This window comes from Etheostoma cragini, chromosome 20 (assembly GCF_013103735.1).
Source record: "Etheostoma cragini isolate CJK2018 chromosome 20, CSU_Ecrag_1.0, whole genome shotgun sequence".
NCBI lineage: Eukaryota > Metazoa > Chordata > Actinopteri > Perciformes > Percidae > Etheostoma > Etheostoma cragini.
Window position 1 is genome coordinate 8,461,961 of NC_048426.1, and position 21,168 is coordinate 8,483,128.

At 42.9% G+C, this 21,168-nt stretch overlaps 4 protein-coding genes across 7 annotated transcripts in view; 2 read left to right on the forward strand and 2 right to left on the reverse strand.

Moving 5' to 3' along the window:
- Positions 1–261: 261 nt before the first annotated feature.
- On the forward strand, positions 262–5,721 carry LOC117935845 (tumor necrosis factor ligand superfamily member 10-like). Its single transcript, XM_034858397.1, has 6 exons — positions 262–542; positions 1,508–1,648; positions 2,183–2,228; positions 2,343–2,459; positions 3,590–3,828; positions 4,247–5,721. The coding sequence occupies exons 1-6, from the start codon at positions 429–431 to the stop codon at positions 4,454–4,456; spliced, it is 867 nt and encodes a 288-aa protein (XP_034714288.1). The 5' UTR covers positions 262–428; the 3' UTR covers positions 4,457–5,721.
- Positions 5,722–5,909: 188 nt separating this feature from the next.
- msl2a (MSL complex subunit 2a) lies at positions 5,910–11,787 on the reverse strand. Its single transcript, XM_034858395.1, has 4 exons — positions 10,734–11,787; positions 9,333–9,694; positions 8,214–9,263; positions 5,910–7,566 (listed from the first exon to the last, which is right to left on the reverse strand). The coding sequence occupies exons 1-4, from the start codon at positions 10,873–10,875 to the stop codon at positions 7,264–7,266; spliced, it is 1,857 nt and encodes a 618-aa protein (XP_034714286.1). The 5' UTR covers positions 10,876–11,787; the 3' UTR covers positions 5,910–7,263.
- Positions 11,788–13,332: 1,545 nt separating this feature from the next.
- On the forward strand, positions 13,333–19,003 carry pccb (propionyl-CoA carboxylase subunit beta). Its single transcript, XM_034857849.1, has 15 exons — positions 13,333–13,635; positions 14,672–14,791; positions 14,915–14,983; positions 15,093–15,149; positions 15,284–15,397; positions 15,601–15,711; positions 16,034–16,142; positions 16,384–16,504; positions 16,617–16,698; positions 16,790–16,913; positions 17,108–17,215; positions 17,562–17,662; positions 17,737–17,835; positions 17,926–18,025; positions 18,108–19,003. Exons 1-15 carry the CDS (start codon positions 13,378–13,380, stop codon positions 18,227–18,229), a joined length of 1,695 nt encoding a protein of 564 aa, XP_034713740.1. The 5' UTR covers positions 13,333–13,377; the 3' UTR covers positions 18,230–19,003.
- A 286-nt stretch (positions 19,004–19,289) lies between these two features.
- stag1a (stromal antigen 1a) overlaps positions 19,290–21,168 on the reverse strand; it is a 43,880-nt gene continuing 42,001 nt past the window's right edge. For 3 of the 4 annotated variants that reach the window (XM_034857846.1, XM_034857847.1, XM_034857848.1), the window contains exon 32: positions 20,868–20,891. In XM_034857846.1, coding sequence (XP_034713737.1) covers positions 20,868–20,891 — 24 coding nt within the window. Of the gene's footprint in view, positions 20,892–21,168 lie in introns of all 4 variants that reach the window. The other variant, XM_034857845.1, reaches the window with a different exon arrangement.

Below are 21,168 nucleotides of genomic sequence, written 5' to 3' on the forward strand. Positions count from 1 at the left end.
TCTATTTCAAGAAGCATTTAACGGTCCAAATGGGCTGTCCTCAGGTGGTGCTCTCAACCTAAAGTCACCACATTTCCGACAGCACTTAAAGACGTCATGAAGTTGCATGAGCATTTAAAGAATAGAAAGTCCATATCACTGTCTCGTTTGGGTTGTAGGTTACATGTGCTCTCAGCTCAAAGTTCCCACATTTCCGACAGCACTTGAAGGCGTCATGAAGATGCATGTGCAAATCATAATTTCTACCTAATAACAGTGACATATTGAGGCTGTTGTTATCCTCCCTCACTCCCTCCCTCCTTCCTCCTCCCTCCCCTGCCTTCAGAGCAGAAATGCGGCAGAGCTTGATCTGACTTGTCCTCGCTGCTGGAAGTGTTTTCTTGCTCCTCGGAACTTATCTGGGAGTCATACTCACGCCGGGCTGGGACATGGCCGTCTCTGTGTCTCTCCAGAGTCTGGGGCTCATCCTGCTCACAGCAGTCCTCGTGCAGACCACCGCGGTTGCCCTCAGTTTCCTGTACTTCAACAAGGTCCTGAGCACGGTAAGATAGGCGCTTGTCCTCCCACCTTAATCTAACACATGACAATAACATCTAAGTCACAGCCATCTTAAAGTGGAAATGCGAGATTTGACACTATTTTTTTCAAAGTGATTAGTCTACCATTACTTTTACAGGGGAACCATAACATTGAGATCACTTTAAAAGTCTCCATACAACTAAAGTGACATAAATCTACCACCGTGAGCTCACTGTTTATACCCTAGACATTAATAAGTAGACCATAGTAGAACAGTTTAAGGAAGGTCTAGGAAAATCTCATCAGGCCATGAGTGGTTATCAATTTGAATATTCTATTACTGTTACTGTTACCTGTTACTTCAAGAATTAAACATGCAGCTTTGATATTTTAGAGAAGTGTATTTAGTGATATGAGTTAAAAATAAATAAATAATTTTTTTTAAAGCTGGACTATAAGAGAGGAGAAAGTTGGGAGTGTAGATGGCAGAAAACAATGGCAGGAAATGAGACTAGTTAGGACTCAGGGGTTGTGACACCCAAAAACAACATATTTTCAGATGTGAGCAGACATTATGAAAAAGCTGATGGATCCGGTTCTGAGCTCTGATTGGGTGAGTCCCAGTAGCAACGCCCACCTCACCCCATACACACCTGTGACCTGTTATTGCACTACAATTGGCATCCACCTGTGCCAAAAGGCCTATTGTGCATTTGTCTTAATAACCAAGGGACGATACAACTCTGTCAAGAAATATGTATTGAAAATGTTTTTTTTTTTAATACAACGATTATGTGTTTGCACCATATTGTTGAAAGCAAAGGAAACATGAACATTTGTGTTTGCTTGTGTTGGAGTCTTAAATATGAGTTGTAGAAAGAAAAGAAAAAAATTATTAGCCTACAATCAAGTGCAATCGAGATGATACTTAACAATTTAATTGTCGTTGTAATCGTGTTATTTTTTTTTGCATCTTTTACGTTGACAGATGCAGGAGAGTTTCTCCCGCAGTAGCGTGTCCTGTCTGATTAACGCAAGTCCGCACGCCGTGGTCGAAGATTCAGCGCAGGACAAGAAGAGCGACCCCTGTTGGCAAGTCACGCAACAGCTCCACTACCACATAGAGAAGGTTTTGCATTATTTCAATTGTTATTATTTTTTTAAATCTCACTTTAATTTGTGTGGCCGGATAACAAAATTGTATTTGCGAGAAAGTTGTTTTTATATTATTTAAGACACCAGTGACCACTTTTCACAGTATCGTCCACACAATACAAGTTCTATCCACAGGGCTTTTTTTTTTTCTTTTTTTATTATAAACACCTATTTCTTTTTTTTCTATATTAATTGCAGTTCCTCAGACACCACTGTTAGAACTGGGAAACTCCACATCACTTCTATATTACACTGACTCCTCCAAAGGGCAATGCTGCTGCTATTACAAGGCAACAGATGACATATTTGTTGACCTACAGGGAGGACTGTATGATTTATGGGGCCAACAACAAGGTCCATGGTTAATTACTGAATGTTAATTTAGATCCAAAGATACCCCCGATGACATAATAGCTGAAGAGGTCAAGTACTTTAACTTACCACCCATTCACTCTCTCTTTTCCCCATCTCCTTTCCTTTCTGTCTCTCTGGGTGTTTTCTCTTTCAGACGATGGCTGACAGATTCCAGAAGGAGATATCCACCGCTATGAGAAGTGAGAACAATGACTTCATTCACTATCAGATACCACTAATAGGAGATGTCTTTTTTTCAACAAAAAATGTCCTGTGTGTTGTTTTTTTTTTTTAATTGGCATGTGGTTTCCCAGATAAGCTGACGGGAGTGCTGCCTTTCCTGAGCCCCGGGGTTCGAGGGGTCCCTCTTCCTAAAGTTGCTGCACATGTGACCGGTGTCATCTCGTCCACAGGGCCTCCAACAGCAGACGGTGAGGATCCTCGATGCTAGTACAGGAGTCAAATATCCAGTAGGCAAACCAAGTAGAGTCCTGGAAAGCATAAGTGACACAGGACTTGGGATTTTTAGTGACACACATTCCCAATGCTCACACACCTGTGAGGATGGTGTGGCCTCCCCCACACGTCTCCTGGGCCTGAGGTGAGGAATGTGCTTCAGGGCTTCCCAGACTGCTCTCACGTTTGTCCAGACCTGCACACGTGCAGCTGCTTTATCCTCGTCCAAGTTGTTGTGACCGGTCAGAGAGTTGCAACGTCCCAATTACTCTTTGTCCAGATATTTCAACAAACATTAACAGTATCTTTAGAAATAAGTAGTCCTTACCTAATGCAATGTTCATATTTGTATGATTAGTGTTATTGGCGTCTGGCATTGCCAAATTAAAATCATTTTTAATTCTACACATTTTGGCTTTAAAGGAAAAGCCTGGTAATAGTCTATCTTTTTCTTATTTTAAATAAATCCCATGAAAAAAAACCTTGGTGTAGTAAATGTTATTTATTTCAGCTCCATTGTTGTTCCAAAAACTATTAATAAAAACATAAATGGGCCACACTACTGCAAATGTTACTTGGCTACAATAAACCTGGGCACTGTAGTTTATTTTTCATAAGTAAGGCTGCTGTAAATACTCATTAACATTAATCTGCAGCTGAAAATAGTCTCCAACAGATGGACTATTTACTCCTGTTTGAGGAGTCGGCTTTTGTTTCTTTCGTGAAAGTATTTAATCATGATTTATGTCTGTAATGGGAAAGAAATATGCTGAAAGAGCGGAGAAGGCAAAAGTACTAAAAGGTACTAACACAATGTTGCTTTTGGTATTTTCATGGGATTTCTTGATAATGAGAAAATATAGAATATAGCGATCTATCCCCTTAATAAAAAATATACACTAGCCTCCATTTAAATGTCTGGTTGTTTACTTTAAGAACACTGGTATGTTAGCATGATTTACACACACAGAGTGTATTTAACTTTTTGTTCTTATCTGAATAGCAGTGACTGGTTATACCCATTAACACTCTACTTTGTAAACCTCAAAGGATCTTGCATCGTAGTGAAAGGCCTTAACTCTTGTGTGGTGTGGTGCTGTTGCAGGCCCACGGAGCAGCAGGGGGTACCTTGGGGAGCGAATCGAAGCGTGGGAGGGCCACAGAGGTCTGTCCTTCCTGCAGAACATGGAGCTGAGGGGAGGAGAGCTGCTGGTGCCCAGAGCAGGCCTCTACTACATCTATGGTCAGACCTACTTCAGACTGTCCTCCACGGAGGAGACAGATGGGGAGACAGGGGACGCAAAGGAGGAAGGAGCAGAGCTCGTCCAGTATATCTACAAGAAGGTTAGGTTTTCTGCAACAATGTCAATCAATCGACATGAAAAACAACAAGAGCTCTGAGCAACTGCTACTGCATGTTCTTTGTCGACGGAAAATCGGCCATCAGCAGGACGGATTTGTCACTCGCTACTCAGTGGTTAGGACTACAGAATAAAATAGCGCTCCCAAATAGAAGTTGGCTATATATTATGAACATAATATCCAGGTGGACAAAGTCAAACAAATTAAGTACATAGTTATTGTTGGTAATAAAGTCAACTCTCAAACCTCAAATGTCAGTGTCCTCGAATGCACCACAAGCAATAAATGAAGCTATTCATTTCAGATGGTATCAGTAAGATGTTTATGAATCAATTCTATATGCTAATATAACATATAGTAGTTCTTGTGAAGAGTAATGTTTTTGTGTTCTGGCCCTCAGATGAGTTCCTACGCGGTGCCCATCCTGCTGATGAAATCGTCCCGGAGCACCTGCTGGCCTCGGGGTCAGGAGCCTGGTCTCTTCTCCCTGCATCAGGCCGGTACTGCCTTTCTGCAGCCGGCTGACCGCCTCTTCCTCACCGTTAGCAATGCCAGCGCCATGGAGATGGACGGGAGGGCAAGCTACTTTGGGGCCTTCCTTGTGGGCTAATGAGAGAGAGAGAGAGAAAATCGGAATAAAGAGCCCGGGACTTTGGATGACTTGATATAGACATCAGACGTGAACCCAAATGGCAGGGGTTTGCTCGATAATATGAACAGCTGTCTGGGGGTCGGGACTGGAGAAGAACTCCAGGGAGTGCAAGGGACGTCTTCAAACCACGGAGCTGATCCACCAGAGCTGCAGTGGCCGACTCTCAGTGGTTAAATGGTAACGACGAAGAGCCATTTGCTGTGTATTTACTCCAGCAGAGACAGTTAAACCTGACAGGTTATTATTTCTGTTTTTATGGCTAGTAAACCGGATATACCACACAACAGAGCAAACTTGGGAGTATGGGCTGCTTTCAGAGTACATGTTATTTGGAGAAGTACAATAGATGCAACAGATAGTGCTTTCTTGTGTGAATGGCTTCTATTGAGAACAGAGGAAGCTGTTTTGCCTGCAGGTCCACCAGTGGTGTTGTCATCCCCAGGAAAGGACACATGACGCTTAACTGGTGTTTTCTGAAAAATGCCACAAGACAAAACTTTGTTCAGTATTATGAGTGGTTTCCGTTTTGTTTACAGTATTTGTGGTTCAATTTCCTCTTTGTATGATGTTTTGAATGAATGTGTGGTGCGACACAGATTATGATGTCCTGCGGCCTTAAAGAGAAGCACTGGCCGAGTATTAAATGGGTTTCTGACACATTTACACTTCTATATGCAAAGGATAGCAATAGTTTTTTTTAGGGCCGGATACATTTATTTACGAATGGTTGCTATACATATTGTATAGTAATAAGGTCTTAATTTTGTTTTCTAGGCATTTGAAAAATATTTTAGTTGGATAATCAGTATAATGGAGTTGGAGTAAATTGAGCGTCTTGTACTGGTCTATTTTCTTTAGTTTTTCTGGCCTACTCTTCATTGAATGGGAAATGATAATTTACAGAATAAAAGACAAACTGTAAGTCTTCATCTTCTTGACATAAACCATTTTCTAGATTCTTCCGAGCTTGTGCAAGAGAGCTTATTAGCCTCAAAAACAAATCGTCATCCAAAATGCTGAGTTCATGGTTGTTCGTGGTTAAAACGTTGTCTGCACATGGAAACTTGAATCAAATATCACCTCCACACAAAAAGACAGATCACTGAAAAAGTAAAAAACTATCATTTAATTCATGTTGTATTACATGTTTCCATATTGTGGCAGTGAATGTTTCAGCAATAATAAGAATCACTCCTCAAACAAGAGTTTTTACAAAAGAAAAACATACCAAAAACTAATCGGTGTTCAAGTAATGCCCAACAAAATACATTTTGAAACGTAGACACACACACACACACACACACACACACACACGCACACACACAGGAAGATAGATCATATTTGCGGATCATACTGTAATCCACCTGCTACTTCCTGGTCTATGAGTTGAGAACCAAGGTGTTTGGTCAGCCTCCCGTTCTCCCCTTCAGTCTCTTTTTGGTCACCATGACTCGACTGACAAAAACATGTTGTAGTTACAGCTGAGACAGTAAACACAAACACAGACAATACGCAGCCTCTCAAGTTATAGGAGGGCTTCAAGGTGCTTTAACCAAAAAACAAAAAAAAGACAGTGGTACCAAATCTCAAGCACGTGGTATCAAAAATAGTTTCTGAGTTGCTCTCAAATGAGTCAGGACACTACAACTGAGGGGAAAAAAATGCACACGCAGAGGATATTTTGTCTTCTTAATGACAATCTATGGCTTCAATTTATCTAACACGCACAGTCATGTAGAATCCCATAATCAATCCATAACGGTGTAATATTTTAGAAGACAGTCAGCTATAGTCTATGTAAATGGCAATACTGTAAACAACTGTGTGTGCACGAGAGCTGTGAGGCTCTTTGTTGGTGCGCCTATTGCTATGGTAACCAAGAATGGTCTTTGTTGTAATTTGGCCAATCAATCAGACTAAGTGCTTACAATCCACCATCCGCCTCCCCACTGACATTGCAGTAAATATCAGCAGACACATACACACTCACTCATACACGCAGAGAAACCTTGAAGCCAGCCAAGTGCTTTGACATTATCTTGCTGCCTGTACAACGCCTGCATCAGTCAAGTTCATTAAGACAAATTCATTATCAGCCGACAGTACTTGGATTGAGTGAGTTAATGAGATAGAAAAGGCATAGAGTCTTGTGTGGGACTTAATTTCTCTTTAGATTAGTCACAAGTGTCATTCTCAATCAAGGTGTGAACACATACAGGGTAAAGGATTAGTAAGGGCCGTCCTGATACCAATTAAGCATTTAACATACATGGAGTAATACTCAAACATGGAAAATGCTGCAACAGGGGACTGAGATATGACGATGCCGTTTTTGTTATTATTATGCACCAATAATCACACATTGACACGCACTGAAATCTATAATGGTGCGCACACAATAACAAACAAAAAACCTTGTATGGGTTCCTATTGCCTCTTACAGTATGTCTGTGGTCTATGAACAAAAAGCACCTCTGGAGCACAGAACAGCCTTGGAACAGAGTATAGGTGTTTAACTACAAACAGGCGACAATACACACCGCCACACAGGCACAATACAGGAGGCTTTGGCACACCCATGCTAGTCTTACTACTCAGCATTTTCCAACACAGAAGAAGAGCAGGTTACAGAACAGGACAGACCCATAGCTGCCTTGGATTGCCTCCCCTCTGGGAGGGGGGAGGTACAGGTTGTCTGACAGACACAACGATCAGCTGTCACATTCAATCAGCCTCGAGCTGTCTGTATTTGGAGTCCCAGCCTCTCATCCAATCAGCAGCTCCAGGCTGTCCTCATAACTGGGCTCTTGCAAGGGGCTGGGGGACAGGAAGGCTGTGGTCACAGGGGTACCCGTTGCTGTGGCGACATTGAGGAGGGTGTTAGCGCGGATGCTGGTGGTTGCCGGGTTGCGGAGGGCCGCGGCTGCAGTGATGCTGGTGAGATTGATGCCAAGTGTGAGCCGCGTCTGCTCCAAGGCTTTCTCTGGCACGGCGAAAGCCTCGAGCTTCTTCTCACCGTTGGCCATGTAGGAGTTCTGGCAACCTCGACAGATACAATCCAAGCATGCCTGAGAGAGATGACAAGACATAGTCAAGGAACAGAAGTTGATTTGCATCGCACCGATATCACATTAAAAGCCGCATATGTACTAATCTAACCCCAACTATCTTTGATAATGTAGCAAGGATGAATAAGAGCAGCATGGCAGTGCATTTACTCAATGATGACTGAGCATTTTTAATACATTCTTAAAAAACGTGGTTTAATTGAATTTGTAACCACAGTGGCATTATTGCGCCTGGTTTCCAGACCACAGGCAGCACACGTGGAAGTTTTTGTTTAGAGATTAGGATTCTTAGATTTACTACTGCCATTGCTTGCTTCAAACCATTACATGTTAAACCAATCATGGCAATGCTGCATTGAAAATAAAGTGCAAAGACATCTTTACCTTATATGAAAGCTTTGACTAGCTAATTAGTACAACCATAATCTTAGAATTGACAGTGTTTATTTAAATTCCCGTTAGTTGTGATCTTGGCAGTAACTACTCTTCCAATTAAAAATTTTTTTTTAATCAAAGAATATTGTACACTTACACTAAATAAAACACACAATCACATAATCATACCAGTGCTGATTAAATAGACAAATTTAACCGGCAATGCAAAAAAAAAAAGAAAAGAAGAAGCTGAATCCACAAATTATTCTCACCTTGCGGTTGGAGTAGCAGGGACAGCGCTGCCCCCTGCAGGTCAGCACAGATGGATTCTGGGTGGCCCTGCCACACTTACAGCCCTTCTTCTCCACTGGCTTCTTATATGGAGGCCTTATAGGCGCTGGGGGCACAAGGCAGCCTGACATCAACCGCTGCTCTTTGCTTCCATCCTTGATCTTGGAGCCTCCACCACTGCGGGCCTTCGCATGGGGCTTCTTGGGGCCCGAATCAACATGCTTCCTGGCACCTTTATTGTGGTTTGGCACAGGGCGACTGGGCTTGGGGGGCACTCCATTGGGAAGAAACGAGTATGTGTGTGCTGGTACACTTAAGGAAGGTGTAGGTGGTTGCATGTACAGTGTCTGAGAGGGGTTTGGAGTGGGTACATGTAAAGAGGGGCCCTGTAGGATGGAGGCAATAGGGAGGGGTTTCACCTTTTCCCTGTCACTCTCTGAACGAGAACGTTTACGTTTAAGGCGAACTGGCGGGGGCTTGGTGGTTGGAGGAGCATTGAAGGAGGATGTGTGCATGTGAGTACCATCACATGCCCCTGTGTTAGTCCTGTCTGTTTGAATCTGTGTGTAGTTGTGAGCTGCGTCCAGCTGTATGTACATTTGAGCGTGTGCTCTGTCCGATGTAATGTGTGTGTGAGTGTGCATGCAATCTGGCTGTGTATGAGGAGAATCTCGACCAGGCTGAAGGGGATCCAAAGTCTGTAACACCTCCTCCACACTGAGGAGCAACACCTCCCCCTCTTCCAGCTCCCTGCTGCTAGATTCCCCATCCCTGAGTGAGCACACAGTGCCTGGAATTGGGGCTAGATGTCCAGTGGTCAGACTCAGTTCCAGACCACCACAACCAGTATTGGACACAGACAGGCCTGTCTGGGGCTGCTCCTCTACCAGCTCGCATACTTCCAGCTCAGGAGAAGAGGGATCCAGGTCCTCAAGCACTTCTCCATTGCATTCCTGTGGTCCATTAGAACGGGGAGGGTCAGAGGACGAGCTCTGGGGTACAGCTGAGAGCTCGGCAGGAGGAAGTGGTGGCTCCGGGGAGGGGCCCATTGAAAATGTCATTCTAGAGGGCCCAAAATGTTGTGCTATGCTCCTGGGTGCCTCTGTGGGGGTAAGGGACTCAGGGGCTGATGGATTCACATCTTCCTGTGCCAGGCTTGGGTCATCTGTCTCTATCTCCTCTTTGTGTGACATTAGCACCTCCTCTAGCATGGCTAGAACCTCTGGAGACCCTCCCATATGGCTGCTGATCGACTGCAGCAACGGCGAATGAGTGACATAGAGGCAGAGCTTCCTGTAGCACTGCACCAGCAAGGAGAGCTGTTTGTTTTCCTGGAAGCAGGAATAGTCTTTACAGCGGCTGCAGGAAGGCCTTATCTGCATTTTCTGGCCTTTACAGGCCAAGCAGACATAATGCTGACACTCTGCATGTGCTGGGGAAATGGGATTCTGGAGCAGTTTACCTGAGACAAAAACAAGAGGGACCGGTTAATCCATGCACGTATCGACTTTATGTGCAGCAACTAGGGCAAAACAAACCAGGGGGACTAGTCATTTTCATCCACCGTCATGCCTCGATAGAAACGGTTGTAATTTCCATTTGAATTGATTCGTGTGCCAATTTTTTTCTCAATTAACCATTTGGGCTGTAAAACCATAGAAAACAATGGGAAATGCTTATCACAATTTCCCAGAGCCCAATGTGACTTTTTCAAATAGCTTGTTTTGTCTGATCAACAGTCCAAAACAGATATTGAATCCTTTTATGTAAATGAATTAATCAATTTATCACCTGCCTGTTTCAGTACCAAATGATGCATGTCATGATCAGGGAAATTAATGAATGCAATATCAATATTGTGTGACTAATCTAGGATTTTAATTGTTTCTATAGCTTAAATCTCTCCCCCACGGAATGTATCTGTCTGTTTATTGAAATAAAGGGTACAACCTGCGTTATCGTTACATTCAAGGTAATGATTTTTACTGTGTACATCACCTAACTTGTGGTTCTGGTTAAATATTGGAGGAAAGGACACATAATCATGCAAAAAAACCACCATTACATAATGGGCAAAGACCAGAAATATTGTCATATATGATTGTGTCAATATTTCACATTTCTAAATGCAAACAGTGCCAGTGTTGATATTCCACTAGTTTAGCGGAGCGAGGAAATAAAGCATAAATAGGAAACACATGGCTCTGCAGCAGACTCAACACGGGAGTCATCTGTCTTGACAAGAAGACAGATGACTGGGGCTCAGCCTCGGTTGCTAAGGAGACCACGGTTGTGAGCACGAGAAATCGTGTCAACAGCTGCGAGCCCACGTATGCCCACGAACACTTCAGTCAATATGAATATCTAAGTTAAGGTTATAAAACACCAATTATATTAGTAACCTGAATCTATTTTGCTATATTGCCGTAAGGTGACCCCAAACAACACTAGAGCGAGTGAAATGCATTGCTATTATTCAATGATATTTTCAGGATGCTTACCACAGACGAGGCATGCAAGGGACTGGCGGAAGAAGGGCAGTAGCGTGTACATCTCTGCGAAAGTGTGAGGCTGCCGCGGGTCACACTGCAGGACGGCCCGGCTGGCGGACACGTACAGAGCGGTTGCATTAACGGGGTTCATAGCGGTGTACTCCGCAGCCTCAGGGAAACACGGCCCGGGAAAAAAAAATCCAGCCACTCGCTGCGACGGAGCTAAGGCTAGCCAGATCTCAGGGTGGATGGAGGAAATATGAACTGGCCTGATGGAGCAACAATCAGTCACTCCACTGTTTCAATGCAGGCACATTCATTAATAATAGACACAATAACAGACAACGGACATGCTGAAGCGGGCATCACTAGCTGAACGCGCACAACGTTAGCTCGGCAGGCGGCTAGCTAAAGTTAGCATCACTGGTTCGTAGTAGTGACTATTCACCAACGAGGCCTTTCAGATCACAATTTAAGTTAATTAGGACCTATTAGACCCTAGTTTATAATTACTCACATTCTCCCTAACGCTGCATAACAGCTAGCAGTGAATCCAATGACCCATGTTTAAAAGGTTAGCATTATGTAGCTAGCGCTAACTCACGACATCAGCTAAACGTTTTACACGAGAGATGATCGATGTTAGCCATAGACCACATTTACAATCCAACGCTGTGTCCACGTCGATGCTTAATTGCACAAAAACCTGCTCCTAAGAGCACACATTTGTTTGGTTAGCAATTAGCTAACATATCCCAGGCGCGCACTCGATGTAAACAAAGCTAACCAGCTTGCGTTAGCATGGCTAGCCAAATTAGCTAGCGAAAATTCAACCGGATTACTACCCCCCTAGGGCCGTTATGCTACCCGCGTAGGAGGGAAATGTAAGCTATAAATTGAAATTCTGAGATTCTGATACGTTTTGCTATAATACTTGGCGAGCAGCGACCGAAACATAGCTAACTAGTCGTTTTACAAATGTATCAATCATTCGATTTTCCACTTTTCCTCGCATCAACCCCTCTCGACATGCATAATTATCGCGCGAGACTTCTCCCAGTTACCCTGGTTACCAATAGACGAGCTCATTTCTCCTAGGATGGCGAAGGCATATCCCGCCCTACTCTGCCTCTGATTGGCTTAACCTGTAACCTAACCCAGAGGCTCTGCCCTAAACCTAACCAATTCCTCTACTCTTGCCTAAATCTAACCAATCCCACCAGAATAGGCAACGAGTGCTAGGGCGGTTCATGCCGCCCCCTTCCTCCACCATCCTAGGAAAAGAATGTGGCTTACGGCATACCCAGTTCCAATTTGTGTTATGTAGCCTAAATCTTTTAAATTGTAATTCAACTGAATCATATCAGAGGACTGCAGCTGATGGTTGAAACCTCAAATGATGTTGCATGTCTCCTAACAACCCAATCGACCACAAAAACGTTACCGGTGAAGATCCAGTTGCAAGTGAAGGCGGTTTGCTATATAGAGAAAATGTCATAAAGTGCAAAAATAGGCTTGACGTATTTGCACCACCATTTCTGTTTGTTGTTGTTCACTGAATTGTCTCTTTCAATAATCACTTTTTTAAACAAAAAGTTTGGAAAAGTAATAGTTTGTAAAATATGAATGCTGTGGCAGCATTCATGTTTCATTATGCTATAGCCCAAAATAATTCTAGCAATAGGCATTCAATTAGCTGAAAGGTCCACTTACTTCAGAGGCCAAGACTGAACCTTCAAGCTCATGCTTTGGAAACTCAAAATTTCTGAAATGAAAAACAACAAACTGGTCCTGCAACCACAGCATCTTTGAAAATCCAGATGAATGAAATCCGCCAAAAACTGAAAATGCTGTCAGGCATATAATACATTAACATTGTCAATCTTGTATTTGGCACAACACTTGTTCCCATTAAAGCACAAACTGGTAAATTAGGTTTAACCCAACTAATTCTAGATACATTTAGTTGTCTCCCAGACAATAATGCTGTTCTTTATTCCAATATTTAAATGGATTCAATTGTATTTTAATTACGGTAAGTTAGAAAAAATGGTCTCATTGGTTACACTTTTTGTTCTGCATAGCCTACTGACCTATGTCTGTTTAATTCATAATTAAGACGTCTAACATGGACTGTATAAAATACGGTTCTACAGTGAAACATGTATATGAGTGCCTAAATATAAACACAAAAACAGATACATCAGACATAAAAAACACACACACACACACACACACACATATATAGGCAGCCCCACCGGGTCCCCAACAAACTACTGTATTTCGTATAGAGTTAGGGCAATGTTTGGTGTTAAGGACTATAACCTATTTTTAACAATCTATAGTTAATGAATGCCAGTGGCAAGATGGCCAAGCAGCGAAACATAGACAGAAAGCAAACTGACGGTAACATCTACCCATAGGGTCTACCTGGTAAAGCCAAAGTCAGGGCATTCAAATCCCAAAACCTTGACTTACAGGCTACAGGCTACGATGAACTACAGGAAAACCCGATCCTTCCAGGTCCCGCCTATCCACCCTTGTACGCATTCCTTCTTTGTTATTGGCTGTGACAGCTCACCCCCATTTACTATTGGCTCATATCACTATCTTTCATTTCCTTGCCCGATGTCACCCGAGAACACGCAAGGCAATGATGGCGGCTCTCAGTGTGTCCCGAAGCAGCTTTGGACTGTTAAACGGTTTTAGGACGTCGTTTAGGACGTCTTTCAGGAGTTTGGGGCAAGTAAAACATGGCGCAGTCGCTGCTGCAGTGCTACCGACGAACCTGCAACGGGACAGCCGCTGGTATTCTGTCAGCCACCTGTCCGTTAAGGAAAGGATTGACAAGAAACGGACGTCGGCGCTAGCCGGCGGAGGTCAGATGAGAATAGATGCACAACACAAAAAGGTAGAGTCAGCTATCACTGACTTTATTGTTTCAATGTTAGCCTACATTATGCAAGCAGGTGTGCTTTTTTTTTTTTCAAACGACATAAAGCTTTAAATGCCCGACAGCTGGAGTGGTTGAGGTGGGACAGTCTCGTACTCGTACAAAGACTCAAAGTCAATGGTTGCTGCAGTGTTTACCTTTTAAAATCTTTCTTACCTTGCCAGAGTTAACCCTCAGTTGCCCTTCACGCCCTATGCAATGCTCCATCTTGGTAAACCTTCTTGAACAAAGTACTTATAGCTCTGCTCTAACTTCAGGTAGAAGTTCTACAATAGTTTGCAGGTGTAGGCCTATTTGGTAACAAATCCTAAACATCTCCAGTGGTTTATTAAAGGCGCATTCGGACAATTCCAGTGTCCCCAGTGACGAACAAAAAATAGACAACTTGAAATGTGATTTACTATGGGTGGTGAAATTGAAATATGATATTTGGGGTGGCAGTAGCTCAATCAGTAGGGATTAGGGAGAGTGGTGGTGCCAGTTCACCTCCCGGGCACTGCCAAGGTGCTCTTGAGCAAGGCATCAAACCCCCAATTGCTCGGGGTGCCTTTCCTTGTGCAACCCCCTCACTCTAACATCTCTCCATTTAGGGTATCTATTTAGAGTGTAAATTGTATGTAATTTACCCTTGCAGGATTAATAAAATATATTTATTAAAAACTATTTATCATTAGCCCTGACATGTTGGCATAATGTAATAGTTATAATGTTACTCTGTTTTGCTCAGTGAATAATATGGATGTAGTCAGTATACCGAACAAAGTAATGTTTATAAAAAAATCCTCTGTAGGTATGAGATATCAAATGTTTCTGTTTGGCTTATCATGCAAATGAAATACCTGACAAACAAATATCTGATATTTCAATAAAGCAGGTCTTCTTAATGATATATTTTGGCTACGTATTTGTATTGTGTCATGGTTTATATCATTGTAACGCGCTACCAAAGAGGTTTTTCAGCTAACGTGTAGTAACTTAATGGTATCTGTTGCAGGGTAAGCTGACGGCCAGGGAGCGGGTGGAGCTTCTGCTGGACCCCGAGTCCTTTGTGGAGTCGGACATGTTTGTGGAACATCGCTGCTCCGACTTTGGCATGGAGCAGGATAGGAACAAGGTAAGAGCTCGCATGCAAGCCAAAACTCCACAACATCATGCTTTATCCAATGGAAACAAGAGACTGTCTCATCCTCCGGGGTTTGAAAAAGTTATTGTCATAATCTCTCTCTCTCTGTCGTAGTTCCCAGGTGACAGCGTTGTGACAGGCAGAGGCAGGATCAATGGCAGGCTGGTTTATGTATTCAGTCAGGTACAATTTGTAATTATACTGTAAGAATCCTACATTGTGGCAGTACACAGCGGCTTGGTTTCACTGGTACAATAGTCTTTCCATCTTGCCATCTTTTGGTTTTCTTCAGGACTTCACAGTGTTTGGTGGCAGTCTGTCTGGAGCTCATGCACAGAAGATCTGTAAGGTAAACCTAACTGAGATAGTGAGGTGTCAACGCATGTTTGAGTTTATCTTCTCGTCTGCGCTCAGATCTTAAAAAAATAAAAATAAAATAAAATACAGATTTGGATGTACAACGTTTAAATGTTCTTTGCTCAGATTATGGACCAGGCCATGACAGTTGGAGCTCCGGTCATCGGTTTGAACGACTCCGGAGGAGCACGGATCCAGGAAGGAGTGGAGTCTCTGGCTGGATATGCAGATATATTCCTGGTATGGTTACTTCATAAAGAGCCTTTGCTGGTCTATGCTTATTGACTGAAATAATGACACCCAACATCAGACTTATCAAGCTTTAAGATCCGTTAAGATATTCCTAATGTTAGCATTTTGAAATTCACATGGCTTGGAGGTATATGGTTTTTGGACACTATAAGTGGGGAGGGAAGTCCAAACAAAATATTCTGCTTTTTCAGAGGAACGTATTGGCTTCAGGAGTCGTCCCTCAGATCTCGCTGATCATGGGTCCCTGTGCAGGAGGAGCCGTCTACTCCCCCGCCCTGACAGATTTCACCTTCATGGTGAAGGTAGGGAGCTGCACCACCACAGCTAAAACACCAATCCATTTTATTGAATTCTAATTAGTAATAATCAACATTGTATTGCTTTTTAGCCAAAGCAGACAGTTCTAAAGTGTCAGCGTTCTACTGATGTTAGCAAATAGTGAATAAATACACAATTAATGATGCTGTCCTGTTTCAAAGACTGCATTGTCACTTTAGCCTAAGTGTGTGTGTGTGTGTGTGTGTGTGTGTGTGTGTGTGTGTGTGTGTGTGTGTGTGTGTGTGTGTGTGTGTGTGTGTGTGTGTGTGTGTGTGTGTGTGTGTGTGTGTGTGTGTGTGTGTGTAGGACACATCATACCTGTTCATCACAGGACCTGACGTTGTGAAGTCTGTCACCAACGAAGACGTGACTCAAGAGGAGCTCGGTGGAGCCAAAACACACACCACCGTGTCTGGTTAGTTTGCGTGTAAAAGCTTTCATCACTTTGTTCAGTTTTTTTCTTTGTGGAGGAGTTGAGAGTGCTGTTGTAGGATCCACTGGCTGTCTTCAGCAGTATCTTGTGTGCCTTAAAGCTGATCCAGAATTACTCGTCACATCAACATACAAACTGTGCAATCACTCATCTGAAATTGGTGCTCCAAGTTGAAATATTGTCTCTTTGGGGGTCTAAAAGATGTCTCGTGTCTTGTGCTCAGGAGTGGCTCACCATGCCTTTGAGAATGACGTCGAAGCCTTGCTCAACATGCGAGAGTTCTTCAATTTCCTGCCGCTAAGCAATAAGGATCCCGCCCCCATTAGGGAGTGCCACGACAGCAGGTAACCAATCACCTTAAACTCCACTTTACAGGATAACCAATCACCAAATAATAATGGGAGAACATTTGTTTCTATTCCAACTCCCGTCTGATATCTGGTCCCTTTTTTCCAGCGAACGTCTGGTACACTCATTGGACACCATCGTCCCGTTTGAGACAACTAAAGCCTATGACATGTTGGACATCGTTAAAACAGTATGTGCGCACACACTCTTAATTTGTGCAACCACGTCTCATTTCCTTCCTGAAAGAAGTAAAAGTCTCCTTTTTACAAACATCTGTTCAGATAGTGGATGAGAGCGACTTCTTTGAGATCATGCCCAACTACGCCAAAAACATTGTGGTGGGATTTGCCCGCATGAATGGACGCACTGTAGGCATTGTGGGTAACCAGCCCAAAGTGGCTTCTGGTAAGTGAAATAATTGAAAGGCCAAATGTAAGAGGGTCAATCAAAAAGTATACAGATAAGATCATTTGCATTTCACATTTTCTCTTTTTAAATTATATACACAAATGAACCAAGTCCCAAAAAGAACATGGCATGGGAGCAAAGACATTATTCATTGGGAAATAATCTAATCTAATTTCTGTCTTGTTTATCAGGTTGTTTGGACATCAACTCCTCAGTGAAAGGAGCCCGCTTTGTACGCTTCTGCGATGCCTTCAATATTCCCATTATCACCTTTGTGGATGTGCCGGGCTTCCTGCCAGGTATTTTTTAAAACATCTCACAGTGCAGAGTGGCCATACTCTAGTTTACATCTTAATCAGGTTAGGATATTCACCAACAATTCTCTTCGGAGTCTCTCTGCTGCTATGAAAAACACAATTAGCAGAGTGTTTTTGTCAATCAACGCACAAAAGCAGGAAAAGATGTACTATCAGCTCAGGCAAAAGACATTAGAAGCTTGAAGATACATTAATGTTAAAAATAAACACACCACAGTAACAAGTTTTGCTGTGGCAAAACTAGCTTACTTTACATGTAAGCAGAAATTCCTTGTTGCATTAAAATGCAGCTAGTCACATCTGACCATGCACTTATAACGGCCAACAGGTACGGCTCAGGAGTATGGAGGCATCATCAGACACGGAGCCAAACTGCTGTATGCCTTTGCAGAGGCCACCGTCCCGAAAATAACCATCATCACCAGAAAGGTGTGTGTGAACTAAATGAGGATGAGCACTGTGCTTTGATATAAGCCATCTGATTCAATGTGTGTGTATCCCAGGCTTACGGAGGAGCCTATGACGTGATGAGCTCCAAACACTTGAGAGGAGACGTGAACTACGCCTGGCCCACAGCTGAGGTTGCTGTCATGGGCGCCAAGGTACAAACAAACACACTAATTCCCTTCTGTTTGTCTCTCTTTCTGTCGTTTTATTTGACAGTGTGCATGGTGTGTTTCCTTCTTTCTCAGGGTGCTGTTCAGATTATTTTCAGAGGAAAGGAGAACCAGGCGGAGGCGGAGGCCGAGTACGTGGAGAAGTTCGCCAACCCCTTCCCAGCTGCTGTCCGAGGTAAACTTTCTCACTTCTTTATCATATACACTGATATCATGGGTAGTACACTTGGTTCTGACCCGACAAGTGTTTGCTTTAGGTTTTGTGGATGACATAATCGAGCCGTCGACCACTCGCAAGAAAATCTGCAGAGATCTGGAGGTCCTGGCCAGCAAGAAGCAGATAAACCCCTGGAAGAAACACGCCAACATTCCTCTGTGAAACACACCCAAACTGTTTCCACATTAACACCACCTAACGGCTCGCGCCCAGGGATTTTCCTCATATTGACTTTAAGTCCAAAATGTAACTGAAGTGGTATCCCGTGACGACAACTTGGACACTGCCAAGCACATGTTTGTTTTCTTGTCATTTTCCACTCCACTGAAAGCAGCACATAAAGAGACACTCCCTGATTTTGTCAGTGCTTAATAGCAGCCCCAAAGTTCCCTTCCAGCTCACTGATTATGTTTTAAACTATAAACTGTGAAAACATTAACATTAGGATTCGGGGGATAATACTGCTCTGTAAACAAAATCAGCACGTGTGTCTTTACAACCGTAGCATTGATGTGCAAAATGTTGGTGGGAAAATCACACAACTAAAGCCCATGACATTTTACAGTACCTAAACGTAATAATATTGGTCACCACGATGAAGGTAAATTGTCAAGTCAGTAATGGCCATATTGGTCACTTTTTGGGTAGGATTTGACATTTTGAGAACTGAATTGTATCTGAAAGGGCAGATTACACATCTCTGATAAAACTACCAACTAAGATCATAGTCTGTTGCCATGGACAGTGTTTCCAATGTTGTGAATGTACTGTATTTAGTCGTTGAGGTTTCTGCTGTGTATAGTAGTTTGTGCTTTCAGACACACTCCCTGTGTTTGGTGTCCTACGTTAAGGTAAAGAGAAGTCATCCTTACAACCTGGAACTGTGCCTTTCTCTGGCAGGCTCTGCCATTTGTAAAATAAATGGACTCAATACCATGCGTTTTCTTTACTTTTAGCAATGCCGGAGTTTCTGTAATCATGTTGCAGTGTTTTTTATATGTATGATTTTTTCCCCCACAGTATGTTTTAAGGATAAAAGCAATAATTGAAGGTATACCCAAATTTGGTAGTGAAATGTTAAAATGAATAAAAATATATTTCAAAATAGTTTGGAAATACACTTAATCATTTGATTATCACAGCACAGTTACAGTCCACTACAGTTTGTTTTGAACACTGCTGACGTAAAACAAAGGCGCGCACACAAACACTGGTCCATAAATCGATTACAGATTTTATTTTATTAAAAAGAATTTGGGTTCACAGAAAGAAAAGAAGAAAAAAAACAGGTTTTTAGAGCATTTAAGGGCAACCGATGTCAACTGCACTGCAGAAAAGATCCAATTGTCTGATATTTACAAGGAGGACTGCCAAGCCAGCCAAGGAAAGGTGAATGATTGATTAACCGACGGTGGTGAACGACGATATGGCTGAAAACATTCAAAAACACATTCAAACAAATCTGTTAGACATAGAAATCCATCACTGCACTGGATTTGAACAATGAGAACAACAAATCTTAAAACTTCTTGGATCAGTTAACACTGAAGTCGGGTGATTGGAACTGTAAAATGAAGAAACCTAACAGATAACCTGCTGTAATACTAAACTGTGAAACGGTTACAATCAGACCAAACAGCGCTTAAAAACAGGTATCCCACAGCAACAATCTGAGCTTGGTAACCGTTGGATACGGGTTACAGGTGTAGGGGAAGGGGCTGGAATATACTGTAAGTATGTAGGCCACAATTTGGCAACAAACAAGATACATATTCAAGAAAAAGCTGTACAAACAGACAACAACAAAAACACGCTCGATTTAAAACTTTAGTACTAAAGCTACAGAATTCAAAATATGTTTATTGTCTTTTTTTTTTTTTTTTTAACTTTTTAACTTCAAAAAGCCGTAATTCAAGGGGGGGGGGGGCGGTTTTGCTTTTGCTTTCACATCACACACACAACACAGTTACACCAGTTCCGCCAGGTCTTCAGGTGTTGACCTCAGTGTGCATGTGCCTCAACCATCATCACCACAACTTTACACGCACGCACACACACACGCAAGCACGCACGCACATCACACACCAGCACCAGCACGGACTCAGATGGTGAACAGAGAGGGGAGAGGCGTTAGTGGGTGCTAATAAGAGCAAAGATATAGAACACTTAGTATTGAGATCCCCTCCATGTTAGATTTAACCAGGCGGATCAAAGTGCGACACCAAAAGAAGGAGACGGGGGAGGGGGCTGTACAGAGTGTTACGCTGCTCTGTGCTGCTGAAACGGGAGCGGAACCAAACAACTGTACATCTGTGTAACAGGGAACCGTAAAAACTGTAGGTACTCGTCGGCCTGGCAGTAGGTTACTTAGCCGGAGCGCCATTAGAGCTACCACCAACAAGAGCTAAACCAACCGAATGGAAATGAGGTGGAGGTGGAGGTGGAGGAGGAAGATTTGGAGCAAGACGAATCTCTTGAATAATCCGGACTAGATTTTGCAGGATATTCTGGACCCTGCGGCCCGCCTGAAACAACAGAGCCAATCCTCGTTCCAAACTCCTAGGTGAGATCCAGCCAATGAGGGATCCATCAGTAGATCCACTTGACAATAATCCTTCCATCATGTCATATAGAGAGAGAAAAGTACTTCAACAATGTTTTTTTCCCCTTTCTTCTTAAGAGTTTGATTGGCAGGTTATCTGGGTTAGATGTCTCAAATCACCCCCCTCCCGCCACCCCCCTCCCCCCTTCTGTTTACTCCTAATGTGGATCCTGATCGGGATCTTTGCCTCTTCCCAGATTAGAACATGGGCATGCTGAAACCCTGGAAGAATGGAGAGGAGAGCGACTGTTAGACAATCCAAAACAGAAAACTTCTCAGCTGGAACCCTGCAGTAATAAGCAGTATACATGGCTCTATGCCACGGTGGCTTTTTTTATAATTACCACTAGGGTGCGCCAGTGTTGAAAAGGTCACATTGTACACATAGTGGCTGATGGGAAAAAAGGTCTAGTTTCATAAACTGTGACCTATTGTAATTTGAGATTACTGATTTTCACATAGGGCTGCTACTAACCATTATTTTCATTGTGCATGTTTA